Below are 15,247 nucleotides of genomic sequence, written 5' to 3'. Positions count from 1 at the left end.
AATAAGTCGAGAAAAAGTACGTTATTGTTAACATTCAACTTATCAGCTTATAAATTCTAAATTCAACTTATAAGTTGGGGAGACAAACACTTATAAGAGAATGCGGGGAAATTTGGAAAATGTGAATAAGTCTTTTTTAATTGTCAAGATTTCTCGATTTGAATGATTTGTGAAAAAGTTAACAAAGTTATTTGACAAATCTGAATCGTATATTCTAGATAGATTACATGTAATTTAAAATAATTCGTATAAATTTTCGAAAAAATATATAAAATATTTCTATTTCAAGATAATATCGAGTCAATCTTCAATCTTTTAGCCATAAAAATTTGAATGAAACTATTTACAAATCACGCCATCTCCCTCAATAATATACTTCAAAAAAAATTTTGTATTAGTGAAAATAAATATATGCTTGATTATTAAATTACTTGCAATCGATATTATCAAAAAATAATTACATCTCATATTACAAATGTAAAAGAAGTGAAAATAAATATATGTGCTTGATTATTAATTTACTTGTAATAAACATTATCTAAAAATAATTATATCTTATAATACAAATGTGAAGGAAATGGTATAATAGGTGAAGTAAAAATGAAATGTTAAGTAAATTTATACCATTGGATGATAAAAAAATTGAAATAGACAACAAGCAAGGGTGGGATAGTTTTTCTTTTTTAAAAACGAATCTCATGTTGTTCGTGAAAAAAATCGAGCTCGGCCCGTTATAGCCGATTATAGAAAGAGAGTGACGAGATATTTGGAAAATGTGAAAATTTATTTTTCAATTATTAAGATTTTTCGATTTGACTAATTTCTGAATCAGAATGTTAAAAAAGTATTTGAGATTCGGAAAAGAATACATTTAATTTAAAAAATAATATATACCAAAATTTCTAAAAAGTTATAAAATATTTCTATTTCCAGATAATGTAAATTAAAATACTTTTGCACAAAATCATATTATTATTTCATATTATTATAAATTATTGTTTTTATTTTTGATAGCTTGTTACAATATTATTACAACCAATATTCAGAGATATTAAAAAAATATAAGAATTTTGAATTGAATTACTTTTTTGACGATCTATATTATATAATCTAATCATATTTTATCTATGCTTGTATCATTATATCATATTTTAGCATATGAATATTCGTAGAACAATATAATATTTTTTTATATTTCTAACAGGTTGAACCTCCACTTATATTCAATCTAGGATTGTATTACGAAATTGTATCAGTTTCTGATATTTTGAATAATATTAGAACAATTTAATCATTAATAAGATATAATCTTAATAATGTATTTTTTAAAATATCAAATCAAGGGCTGATATTATTTTGGCGATACAGGGCAAGCAACACAAGGACATCCATCATTCATGGGCAACTCTTTTTCAAACAAAATACTAAAGAATGACTTAAAAATGAAAATTTAACGGAGTTTTTAAATTTTAAATTAACTAGGTCATATCTCTATTCTATTCTAGTATAAATTGTTGAATATGTTGTTTATATGATCTATGGATAAAGAAATGCTAACATTTTTTTTAAAGTTTTATTAAAGTTTTTGCAACAAAAAATGTGGGGAAAATAATTTTTAAGTCGTTAGCATCTGTTTTTTATGATTATTATGTAATGAGAGCTTATTTAATCCTAATATCTTATTGCTTTGGTTTTTTATTATATTATAAATAACAACATACTTTTCTTGTCAAAAAAAAATTATTATACAATTCTTGACAACATGAAAAAACCTAAAGTTATGCCCTTTTATTGTGTCGTTCATTACAAACTCATTTTTAGTACTAGTACATCTTTATGTTTCAGTCATCACTTTGTGAGCTTCAATTTCATCGAAACTTCCATACAACCACTTTTTTTATATGAAAAATGTTTTGGGAGGAAAAGTTATCTATGGGAAAAATACTTTTACCGACTAATCTCAATTACTTATACTAAATTCCTATATTCATCAGATAAAATGGAGTTTTGAATTTCGAGATACTTATGAGCCACACTTTAGCGAAGTATTACAAAGAGACTCTCGAGAGCCAGAATTGTAAATAGATCAAAGTATTATGATCTTAGCGTACAACCTTTGCCTCTCGCATGGTCCCAAATAAATTGGTTTGTTCGAAATATGACTCATGTTTTAAAAGTCTAAAATAGTTAGTTCAAAATTGTTTCAAGTAAATGATGGGGCAAATTTTTCTGAGATGGCAAATGGCATCTCAAAACTTAGAGTGGGCGACTATACGGTACCAAAGTTTTGGATTAAATTCTTTACGCTTATTATAAATTATTATATAATACGTGCGATATATGATTATTTTCATCATTATATATTATAAATTATAATTTTAATATGTTGCTGGTGAAATTCGAACCTTATATCCCTTAAATAATAATTTTTAAGATTATATCTAATGGTTCTCGTCTGGATTGAGTGACCAAAATACTAACAAACCAAAATTTTAATTTTTCATTTTTAATATAATAATATAAATAGATAAGGATATAATTTATATATTAAATTACATAGTTTAAAAATATTCGAAGTATACTACGGAGGGAGATGACATGGAAATAGTTTCATTCAAATTTTAATATCATTTTTCGTTTGGGTGAAAACCAATATATCCACAATTTGAGGGACAAATGTCCGAAATATCAATTGGCGGGAGTGTTTGTCCAAAATGCCGATGAAATATGCATTATAACCATGCATATTTACTTTTTTATAAAATAACAAAGGATACACATTTCATGAATGCGTATTCATTTTGTCTTTTATTGAAATATTCACAGAATGCGTATTCCTTTATTTTTAAAAGGAATACCCATGTACACATGTCTAAAATGCGTATTTAGCGGTTATTTTAGGCGGAGCGTACTACTAATGGACATTCTGCGTAATTGGAGCTAGAAAGTAGTGTATTTTGAATATTTTTTTCTTCTCATTTTTAACAAACTATACATTTATATATGCTTGATTATTTAAATTACCTGCAATATACATTATTAACATTATTAAAAAATGATTCCATGTCATATTACAAATGGCTATAAACAAAATTATAAATTATTATTATACAATATGCAAATTTTTGGTAGTTATTAACCCTCACGACCAATGTGATAAGGACATTTAGGTTTTTAAACAAATATATTATAGTCTTTGGATCTTAAAAAAAGCAATATTATATAAACCAATAATCAATAATATTCAAAATTGAATAGTATATATTACATTTTCAATAATTTAAACCAAATATAAGTAGGCATCCTAAACTGAATTGAATATTATTGCAAAACTCATAACTATCTTTTTTATGAATTCCTAGATAATTTTTATTGGACAAATTTTTAAACCATCACTGAATTAAACATTATTTCGTAAGCTTTGCATCGGTTGTAAAATTATCAAAATCTGATTTGTAGAACTCAAGATGAGTCAAATTAAAACTCGGTATTTTTTTATTTGTTTGAACTTTAATTTGATTATTTTTTATTTAACTATTTCAATGTAATAAAAAAGTACAAATTTAAAATCCATGCATTACACGCAGAAACATTAAAAATTTGCTAGTGGGTCAGTATTTGGGTTTGTATGATTACATAGTTAGCTCTGCATTTATATAATTCATACTATATCTTTTTAAAACCTATGTATTTATATGATTCATACATATCTTTTTAAAACTTAATTAGAAATAATTCGTTCGTTGATATAATGATATCAATATAAAACATAATAATACACTAGTTATCTTAGTATTAAACAAAATTATACTATTAATTGGATCTAAAATAAGATTTAAAAACAAACTAAGTATAATTGATTGAATTTAGTCGGTATTTAAACAAAATAATAAATATTATTGACTCGTTAAAAAAAATTATATTAAAATCAAATTAATATATGATAAAACATAATTAAAATCGAAATATAATTTGACCAGCTAGAAAATAATAATATATATTATTTATTCGAAATAAAACAAAATTATACTATTAATCTAATTTTAAACAAAATCAAAAAACAAACTAAACATAATTGGTTGAATTTAAATTCTATATCTTAAAAGTTTCAATACAAATTAAATCTTGAAAAATATCACATAATGTTAAGAAAAAATCTGTTTGCATCAGTTTTAAAGTATTAGCCTGTTACTATAGAAAATTTAAATTTACCTAGAACTAGTAGAGAAGGAAGTTTGACAAAAGAGTGCATGCAGGAATTGGAATTAATTCAGAGTACAGATAGAATTTGTGTCAATATATATATATATATATATATATATATATATATATATTCTGCTCGTTGGTTTATTTTATTATTGGAGGGTGTTTATAGTATAGAAGGATCGGTATAGATAAAAGAGTGCATGTAGGAATTGGAATTAATTAACTCAGAGTGCAGATAGAATTTGTGTCAATATATATATTCTGCTCGTTAGTTTATTTTTCGTTCATTCTTTTTAACAATCAACAAGAAATCATGAGTGTAACAACTATCACTGATCTGCATGAAAACACTTTTCTCGAAATTTTATGTTTTCTTCCAGCAAAATACGTGATTCGATGCAGATGTGTGTGCAAAGATTGGGCAAATTTAATCCATCAACCCTACTTCTCACACCTATATTTTTCAAGAGGAAAATCTCCACTGCAGTTCCTGGTTGAAAAAGACAACAAAATACTTCTGGTTCAACTTGACGAAGCTTTGTTCATAACCAGGTCTCCTTCCAATGTTTCTGTACCTCGACGTTCAGTGTTTGATCTGAAGATTCGACAGATTTTCGGTGCCCAGCATTCAGTCTGGTTACTAGTTATGACCTGCAAGGTCACCGGTTGGATCGTGGCTCGTAATTATGATCAAGCATACCATCCTTGTCTAGGTAAACAATATTTCTGTCAACCGTACCATATGTATAATCCGATAACTGGTCAACATATTGTTGTGGAACAGCCTAAAAGGGATGATTTGGAGTGGCAGTGCTGTGCTTTGATGTATGCTCAACGAACCAATCAGTTGAAGTTGTTGGGGTTTTATAGGAAGAACAAAGGACGATTAGAAGCTGATATACAAACAATTGGCACCGACACGTGGAGGAGTTTAGGGGAAATTCCTTGTCATCATTACGGGTATGAGCTTCCCGTCTTCTTGAATGGTCATTGTCATTGGCTTGACTACAGAAACGCGGTGATAAATTGTTTTGATGCGGAAGAAGAAGTGTTTAGGGTGATTCAAACACCGCCGTGTTTCAAGAAGTATGCATGGTTCAACCTTGGATCACTTGATGGATGTCTTTGCCTTAGTTTGAGCACACTTGGTTCCGTGTCTGATTTTGATGTATGGGTAATGAATGAGTATGGTATTGCAGATTCATGGACAAAAAAATTTGTTGTTTCAAATATTCAAAATATGAGGGCTGGTGCAATGTTAGAGCCTCTAACATGCCTCAGAAACGGAGAAATACTGATGTTGGGGGATCGGACTCCATTCATACATGGGAATAAGAAAACAGCTTCAACGATGATATGTTATGATCCACAATCGAGAAGAAACAGATATATCAAGCTTGCTCGGGGACACTCGAGGAAAGGAAAGCATACGATATTAACCTGATGAGGATAATATTGTTAAAAGTATTGTTCATCTGGCAAAATTTTGAAGAACTTGTATCTTTCTTTTTCTGTTTCCAGATTAGGTTTCAGAATTATCTAAATCGCTTCTTAATTGATATCTATTTGTGCATTATCTTGCTAATTGTTGTCGTATTAAGGCTAGTGAAGTTGAAATAAATATGTTTTCTTCCATTCCAACCTTATGTCAGAAATATCGGTTGAGCTGGAGGTTGATCTGATGGACTAAAAGTGTCAGGGACGGCTCAGAGGGTTGCTGTGTAGGGTTCGTGGATGTGCCCTAGCCCTGAAAAATGCACAAAGAAAGGATTAAAATTTAAAAACCAGTTTACAAAAATTACTTATAAGGATTAAGCTTCACAATCACTAGCTTCATATGTGATATGACAACATGCTCACTTAAAATGATCCGGCATCTGTCTTAAACCATGAAATCAACATATCCGAGAAGCTAGAATCTAATCTTTTATCTAATTTCTGATTATTGGTTTTGATGAAGGGATGAAAACTTAAAATCAACATATACGAGGTGCATCACAGTCTGCAGCCAGATTCTCCTTTGCTTCACTGGTTGCAACTATTCTGAATCCACTAAGGTTCTGCACATTCACTTAGGCTGAGATGTACCATAGATTTTATAGGACAATTGCTCTATCTCTTAAAGGGGGAACTACTGAAAAAACACTTGGAAAGATTTAGCTTCAGCACCACCTCCTTCTAAAGTCTCTCCAGCCTTGTCTCAGAAGGCGTTGAACCCGATTCAGTGATCAAGCATACGACAGCACACTTGGTTAGTACCACATGACTACGTATAAAGATCCTGGAGAAGTCACTTTATATACTTGCTAACATCAATTCACCTTTCTATACTTACTAAGAATGCTATAGTATGCAATGCTGAAAATTGTCTTAGCTCATGTTGTATTTATGCACCTAACGTTGATCAGTCTTCTGTCCTCATTACTGAGGTGATCCTTGGGACATTGTTTTAAGCTTGCTCAACTGATATGGTTTTTTGTTACAGATGAAACTATCCAAACTGAAAAACCTGGGAAGACACTTGTTTCTTTATTCTGATTCTTGTCTTAAAGATGGAATAGATGCTTGAGACCATATGATTAACCATTCAATTAATGATTCAAACTTAAATGAAATACAAGGTGCTTGCTTCCCTGTCTGCAGCCAATTGCCCCTTTACTTATGGCTTCAGTGACTGCGAACATCTCTCCAAGTTGCAGCACTGGAACTGTAAGAAGCCTTGTTGGTCTAAACTGTAGGAAAAGAAGAGAGCAAACCGAAAAGAACTTGAGAGAATGAAGGAGTCGTGGCGTGAATTAATACTGCCCTAAAGTTGAATTTGCCCCGCTACGTACACACGGCCTCTTGGCAATCAACCTCCAAGGTTACACGACTTCTATTTCTTTGGTGTAGTACAAAGAAATAGATTGAAAACACTCTTGATCATTGCCCAAAAATATACTTATATCTATATGAGAGGAAAATTGTTTTTTGTGTGTGCAAACATGAGGGGGAGACCTCCTTTTATAAGAGCTCAAACTTGTAACTCCAAGAATGGCCAAAAGACACCATTAATACAAGGAGGTAAAAAGGCTCCAAAGTGAAAAGTCACAAACTGAAAAGTCTTGAAGATTTTTCTAGAAGTCTTGAAGATTTTTTCTAGATTTTTCTTTTAAAGCAAACTATAGAAATAATATTTATATTAATATTAATTCTAACATTCCCCCACATGCTGCAAAAGAAAAATAATTTAAGTAATTTAATGGGCAATGGATAGTCGGTTTCTTAAGCACCAATGTCTTGTGGACTTGAATTGATACCGGTGCATACAAACATGCCTCAAAACCATGTGAGGTAGAAAAATCCTTGAACCTCTCACGGAAGTTAGTGAAAACATATTTGCGCACTTTAACCTTTCTCAAATCAAGAAGTGATTTCGCAAATTATATTTTTATATAAGTGCCCCCACATTGTACCTGGATTTTCGTGAACGCTCTAGAGGTCCTTCGCCAAAGGACTCTCATAAGGGGTTGGGCAATAGCCCCACATTCACATAGGTAAGTTCATCAAGTTTGTATTGTCGCAAACCACCTCTTACGAGACTATGAACTTATTAAGAGCATTAGCTCATCCTAACACATGTGACAATAATAAAAATACTACATCACTTTATTAATAGGAATGGTAGTAGTATATAAACATGAGTTCTTTTATGATTTCGTTTGACCCATTGAACTTAAACAAGTTTAAGATGGGTGTCCATCACAATTCACTCCACAATAGGCTTTAAACTCATTCCTTGTGCTGACTCCAACACTAATTTTCTACAAAGGCCTTTGGTGAGAGGATCTGCAATATTCCTCTCTGATTTTACATACTCGAGTGATATCACATTATTTCTGATCAGACTTCGAATTATAGCATGCCTCAAGCGAATATGTCTTTTCTTCCCATTGTAGAGTTGATTATTCGCTAGTCCCATTGCAGCTTGTGAGTCACAATGCATTGAAACTGATGAAGAAGATCCAGATGCTAAACATGATTGCACATTAGCTTTCATAAGAAAAATATGCTCAAAAAATTCAACGTCTCTTGACTCTTTAAATGGACCAAAACCATATGCATCTTTAAGAATAAGTCTATATGCACCACCATTAAAACCAACAAAAATACCATCAACAGTCTTGGGACCAATTTTACTTCTTTGAAAATCTGGGAGCCCAATTTTTCCCAAACACCCCCACACTTTAAGGTAACTCAAGTTGGGCGCGAAACCCTTCCATAATTCATAAGGAGTTTTATCAGATTTTTTATGCGGCACACGATTAAGCACATAGCAAGCATATAAAATAGCTTCACCCCACATATTAGAAGGCATTCCTGAACTGATAAGCATAGCATTCATCATATCTTTAAGAGTTCTATTTTTTCGTTCAGCTACCCCATTTTGTTCAGGCGTATATGGTGCTGTAACCTCGTGAATAATCCCATTAAGTTCACAGAATTTCTTTAGAGTTGCTCCATCATATTCACCACCCCTATCTGTTCTTAACCTTTTAATATTTTTATTCAATTGTTTCTCAACTTCAGCCTTATAAATAAGAAATTTTTCTTCGGCCTCATCTTTCGAACTCAACAAGTAGAGCTTGGTGAATCGTGAAAAGTCATCCACAAAAGTAATATAATAACGTTTACCTCCTCTACTCATAGTGTTCTTAAAGTCACCTAAATCACTGTGAATTAATTCAAGCAATGTCGAAGACCGGTTTCCGATTTTATTAAAGGCCTTTTTAGGGTGCTTTGCTTCAACACATACTTCACATTTATCAAAAGATGTATTGCTGAATTCAGGGATTAACCTAAGTTGTTTAAGCCTTTTCACAGAAGCAACATTTACGTGACCCAGTCTAGCATGCCATAAGGTAACAGATTCAGCAATATAAGCAGAAGCAGTAGCAATTTTATTATCAGTCAAAATATCAAGTACAAACAACCCACCATTACAAAAGCCTTTGCCCATAAAATCACCATTTTTAGTAAGAACAAGTTTATCAGATTCAAAGGTTAATTTAATACCAGCTTTGTTCAATAAGGCTCCAGAAATCAGGTTTCTACGAATATCAGGGACATGCAAAACATTATGCAAAGCAATAGTTTTTCCAGAAGTAAGTTTAAGAGAAACCTTTCCCTTTCCAAGTATACTCACAGTGCTTGAGTTGCCCATGAAGACACATTCTCCATCAGATGCTTTATCATAGTCCTGGAACATATCCTTATTTGAACAAATATGACGAGTTGCACCGGTATCCACCACCCATTCAGAAATATTGCTCACCAAATTTACTTCAGATACAACAGCAGCTATGATTTCTTCAGTGAGATTGGCCTGAGTCTGAGATTTGTCTTCCTTTGTTTTTGAACCAGGTCCCTTTCCTTGCCTACACTCCTTTGCGGCATGCCCGAATTTTCCACAAGTGAAGCAATTTCCTTTAAACTGCCTTCTCCCTTTGAAGTTCTTAATTTTCATTTTAGTGCCATGGAACTGATTTGGACCTTTACCTTTTGGTCCTTTCGTATGACCTGCATCTTTTGACTCAACAAGATTAGCAGTAAATGAAGAATGACCAAGTGTTGTTTCATTTGTTTGAATTCGATTTTGTTCCTCAATCTTGATGTGAGACACTAACTCTTGCAGAGTGAAGTCCTTCTGTTTGTGCTTCATAGAATGAACATATGTTTGCCAAGATGGTGGTAATTTTTCAAGAAGACAATTAGCTTGAAACATTTCACAAATTTTCATTCCTTCAGCAATAATATCAGCACATAAATATTCATACTCATGAACTTGTTGAAGAACAGGCTTATCATCAGACATACGAAAATTTAGCCAACGACTACATGCATATTTCTTAGTCCCATAATCATCAGAACCATACTTGGTTTTTAAAGCATCCCAAATTTCTTTGGCCTTTAAGGACTTGCTATAGATTAAATATAAAGCAGATGTCATATAATGCAATAACATTCCACGACAAGTCTTATTATCCTTCTCGAAATCTTTTCCAGAATTTTCAGGGGCTGAGTCTTTAGTGAGACAATAATCTACTCCAATTTGACTCAAGAAAAACTCCATCTTATCGGACCATATTTTATAATTTTTCCCATCAAAAGGGTCTAATTTAGACATATCAGGAATAAAAGTATTGGAATTCATGGTGGCAGATAAGATATATGCTAACACAAAATTCAACTTTAGTAATGTAGGAAAAGAAGAGAGCAAACCGAAAAGAACTTGAGAGAATGAAGGAGTCGTGGCGTGAATTAACACTGCCCTAAAGTTGAATTTGCCCCGCTACGTACACACGACCTCTTGGCAATCAACCTCCAAGGTTACACGACTTCTATTTCTTTGGTGTAGTACAAAGAAATAGATTGAAAACACTCTTGATCATTGCCCAAAAATATACTTATATCTATATGAGAGGAAAATTGTTTTTTGTGTGTGCAAACATGAGGGGGAGACCTCCTTTTATAAGAGCTCAAACTTGTAACTCCAAGAATGGCCAAAAGACACCATTAATACAAGGAGGTAAAAAGGCTCCAAAGTGAAAAGTTACAAACTGAAAAGTCTTGAAGATTTTTCTAGAAGTCTTGAAGATTTTTTCTAGATTTTTCTTTTAAAGCAAACTATAGAAATAATATTTATATTAATATTAATTCTAACATAAACTACAAGAAAATACAGAGCATCAGCTCCCACAGAAGAAAATATATCATATACCTATATTTTGCTTTCTCTTTTACCTTTCCCCTCATTTCGTTCTCAAAAATCATATTTTTTGAGAAAAAGAGCAGAGTAAATACTTTAAATCCCACGTCACGAAACAAAGTGTTACAAAGTATTAGCTGTAGGCCCGATAAGGCGCAACGAGCGAAGGCCTATCGCGCATTTGAATTACGGGGCCGAAGGCCCACGTTATTCATGGACCGAATACCTAATTTGCCTTTAACATACTGTTCATCGATGCAAAATCAAAACGCCCCCCCCCCTAACTCCTCCAACATTCGTCCATATTTTACTCATAACGGGCAACCATTAATTACAGGTTTGGATATAAATACCCTATAGAATGTAAGAAACAAACACATACTCTCACAACTCTCTCTGCATTCTTGTATTCCCAAAACCTACTTTACATCAAGAATACTGATTCTCACACCGGAGGTGAATCGAGTATACAATCCCTCGCATTCTCTTCATTTTCAGGTTGAAGCCGAATGTTGTTACTATATTCCGAAGAAATTTGGGCGTAAAATTTGGTGCCGTATGTGGGACTTCTGAGAATTGTAACGAGATACTGGGAAAATGACAAACCCAATCCATGAACAAACATCACCTGGTTTTACTCCTCATGAAAGAGGGCAAACGTCCTCCTTGGTTGATGCTGATGGAGTCCTCAAAGTTGACTCTCGAAGAAAAAGTTTTGTTGCTAAAGATCCGGGCGGACAAATTAGCCGCGGAGAAGGGCAATGCTAAAGAAAATGAATAGGCAGAAAAGGAGGCAGAGGCCAGGGCGAAGGGAAGAAAGGCCGATGCACTACGATTAAAAGCCTTACGAATCCAGAGAGAAGAGATTGTACTACATGAGAAGGCAGTTCGAGAAGCATTACAAGTCGATGAGATGGTGGTAGTCACCAGGCCGAGGAAAGATCGAAGGGGGTATGACGAAGAAGATGAGTCTAACTCTGATTCGAACCCCAAAAGAAAGCGAACGAAGCCCTGTTACTCCTCTGATTCGGATGAAGAAGTCGTAAGGTCCCGAATCAGACTGGCTCGGCTAGAGAAAGCCATGTCCGGTGACAAGAGGGTCGACCGAGAGCCGATCGTGATTGAGGAGATTGACCAATACCGACCTCCTCCGGGCGAGGAGATGCAATTCTCGAAGATGCGTGAGTTTAACAGAAAGGGCGGCCAAGAAGACCATTGTGAGAAGTACGAACTACTAATGACAGGGATGGGTCATAACGACATCATGCTTTGCAAAATGGTCAAAACTTACCTAAAAGGATCAACTTCGATCTGGTACAAGTCCCTCAAACCTAGGTCCATCGGCTCATACGAGCACTTAAAGAGAAAATTCAAAAAATAGTTCGCCTCAATTTTTGCTCCATACCTCGTAATCTACCCCCAACGAGAATTATTCGGAAACTGAGTTCCATTCGTGTCAGCTCCGATTCGCTTCCGGATGACCCTAAATAAACGTGAATTTAGTTTCATAAATCCATAGCGATAAATTATGAAAAGAAATCCAAAAAATGGGTCGCCTCAATTTTTGCTCCATAACTCGTGTACTACCCCCTACGAGAATTATACGGAAACCGAGTTCCATTCATTTCAGCTCTGATTCACTTCCGGACGACCCCAAATAAACGCGAATGCAATTTCATAAATCCATAGGGACAAATTATGAAAAGAAATCCAAAAAATTGGCCGCTCAATTTTTGCTCCACACCTCGTGTACTACCCCCTACGAGAAATATTCGAAAACCGAGTTCCATTCGATTCAGCTCTGATTCACTTCCGGACGTCCCAAATAAACGCGAATGCAATTTCATAAAATCATAGGGACAAATTATGATGAGATATCCAAAAAATGGGCCGGCTCAATTTTTGCTCCACACATCGTGTACTACCCCCTACGAAAAATATTCGGAAACTGAGTTCCATTCGGTTCAGCTCTGATTCACTTCCGGACGAGAATTATTCAAAAATCGAGTTTCATTGGTTTAACCCCCACTTCATTTCCGGACGACCACAAATAAACGCGAGTTCAATTTATAAATCAATATGGATATATTATGATGAGATATCGAAAAAACGGGTCGGCTCAATTTTTGCTTCACACCTCGTGTACTACCCCCTACGAGAAATATTCGGAAACCGAGTTCCATTCGGCTCAACTCTGATTCACTTCCGGACGACCCAAATAAACACGAATGTAATTTCATAAAATCATAGGGACAAATTATGAAGACATATCCAAAAAACGGGCCGGCTCAATTTTTGCTCCGTACCTCGTGTACTACCCCTACGAGAATTATTCGGAAATTGAGTTCTATTCGGTTCAGCTCTGATTCCCTTCCGGACGACCCCAAATAAACACAAATGCAATTTCTGAATGAGGCCTTGTCTAGGGCCAATCCCAAAGAAGACAAGCCCTTCATTCCTCCCTTGAAACTAAGATTGAAAATTGTTTCCGGTCTTAATGACACAAGGCAAACCCTTCGGAACCGAACACATGATATTGCGAAGGAAGAGCCTTTTCCCCTTAATACTTGGGGAAAATCAATGTTCAAAAACTACTAAGGCAAATATAAAAGGCCGAATATGTAGTACGATCGAATAAATAAATGCTCAAAAACTACTAAGACAAATATAAAAGGCTGAAGACGTGCTATGAACGACTAAATAAGTGCAAAACTGTTAAGGCAAAAAGAAAGCCGAAGATACAATGCAAAATCAGAACGTAAAAACATAAGGAAAAACAAGAATGGTGATGGAAGAAAGATGCATTTAAATAAAGATTCTGTCTGAAGGCAGTTTAAAATTACAAAGCCCGAAGGCAAAAGTATCAACAGTAACTAAATTAAAATTATAAGTCGAAACTTAGGACTGAATATCTTCGTCAGAAAGTTCTTCATCTTCGCCGGAGAAACTTCAGGAGCTTCCACGGCTGCCCGACCAATGGGATCCTCAAGGTTGTTGTCCAGCAACTGCTTATGATCCTAGCCAAGGCCATGAGCCTTCTCCAAGATATAGTCAGCGCCAAACTGAAAGCAACGCTCTTCCGTGAGATCCAATTGTTTCTTCGCCTTCCGAATCTCCTTTCGGGACTTCTTCAGCTGGCCGTTCCGGTGGCTGATTCGCCTATTCGCCTTGGCCAGATCCTCCTTCAGCCGCTGTCTTTCGCCCTGCAGCACAGTCGCTTGGTCGACCAGGGTTTCATTCTGCAGCTAAACCCCCTTCAGTTACTCTTCGACTGCAGCGGCCCTTCGTTCAAGCTCCTGAACTTCGGCAATGCGTCCCTGCATGCCCCAAACCTTGTTTGCAACAACAGCATCCCAAGGACTAGCCTGCCCAAAAATACACAAGACAAAAGTCAGTTAAATCCGAAAGATACAAAAGAACAAGGAAATACTAAAAGTATATAAACTTACAAGGGACATGAAGGACATCAGCTCCATACATGCTTCGGTCGGAGCGGTTGTCGCATAGAGCGTGCGATCGACCAGAAGCTGGATCCCATGGTAGAGGTTTGAAGCCACCTTCTTCGTAGCCTCCATAGCCGGATAGACCATGTGGTCGGTCGTCAAAACGGCCCAATCTGGGAGAAAGATCTGAATGACCCCCTCCCGGCTCCGGAGCCTTTTACTGGGAGCCCCTTCGCCCATGAACTCCAGGTCATCGCCCTGGTTATCCTCCGAAGTCGGCGGGGCTTGTTGAATGGGGACCGCCCTCTCGGCCTCCTCCTCTCCGCCAGCAGCCGAAGGGTCTGGGAAGACCTTCTTCCCGGCCGCTTCGGTCATCTGTGCTTCTTTGCCATCTCTCTTCTCAGCTGCCATGGCCTTTTTCCTCTCGATCAAGGCTTTTTTGGAAGACACTGAAAAAGAAGACAGAAGAAGGATTAGCACAAATTAATGTTACAATTACTAAGTATACGAGATATGAAGAGGAACGAAGAAGGAACGTCAGCCGTGCAGTAAGATAAAATAAAAGGGGACGAAGGAAAGAAAAATGTTACCCCCACCCCACAAACTCAACAACCAATCCTTGTCCCTAAACTGGTCCCCTGACCGAGCTTGCCCACCTTAGCGTTCACCAAAGCGTCGTATAAGTCCTTCTCCTCATCACTCAGATTTGGCATCAACAGTTTTGAGGGATCGACCTCACGCCATTCCGAGAACTCGGCCAGATTTGGCCCACTGATGAAACACCAGTGGGTATGAGTAGTCTTGTTGCTGGAGTTTGTGGCCGTCTAATCCACTCGGCCGGCTCGTTAGG

At 35.3% G+C, this 15,247-nt stretch overlaps 1 protein-coding gene across 1 annotated transcript; it reads left to right on the top strand.

The window, feature by feature from the left end:
* Positions 1–4,519: 4,519 nt before the first annotated feature.
* On the top strand, positions 4,520–5,650 carry LOC141704539 (F-box/kelch-repeat protein At3g06240-like). Its single transcript, XM_074507774.1, has one exon. It carries the CDS (start codon positions 4,520–4,522, stop codon positions 5,648–5,650), a length of 1,131 nt encoding a protein of 376 aa, XP_074363875.1.
* Positions 5,651–15,247: the final 9,597 nt, after the last annotated feature.

This window comes from Apium graveolens, chromosome 2 (assembly GCF_009905375.1).
Source record: "Apium graveolens cultivar Ventura chromosome 2, ASM990537v1, whole genome shotgun sequence".
Taxonomy (NCBI): Eukaryota; Viridiplantae; Streptophyta; class Magnoliopsida; order Apiales; family Apiaceae; genus Apium; species Apium graveolens.
The sequence above is the reverse complement of the archived record's forward strand: the minus strand, read 5'-3'. Positions and strand labels throughout refer to the sequence as shown.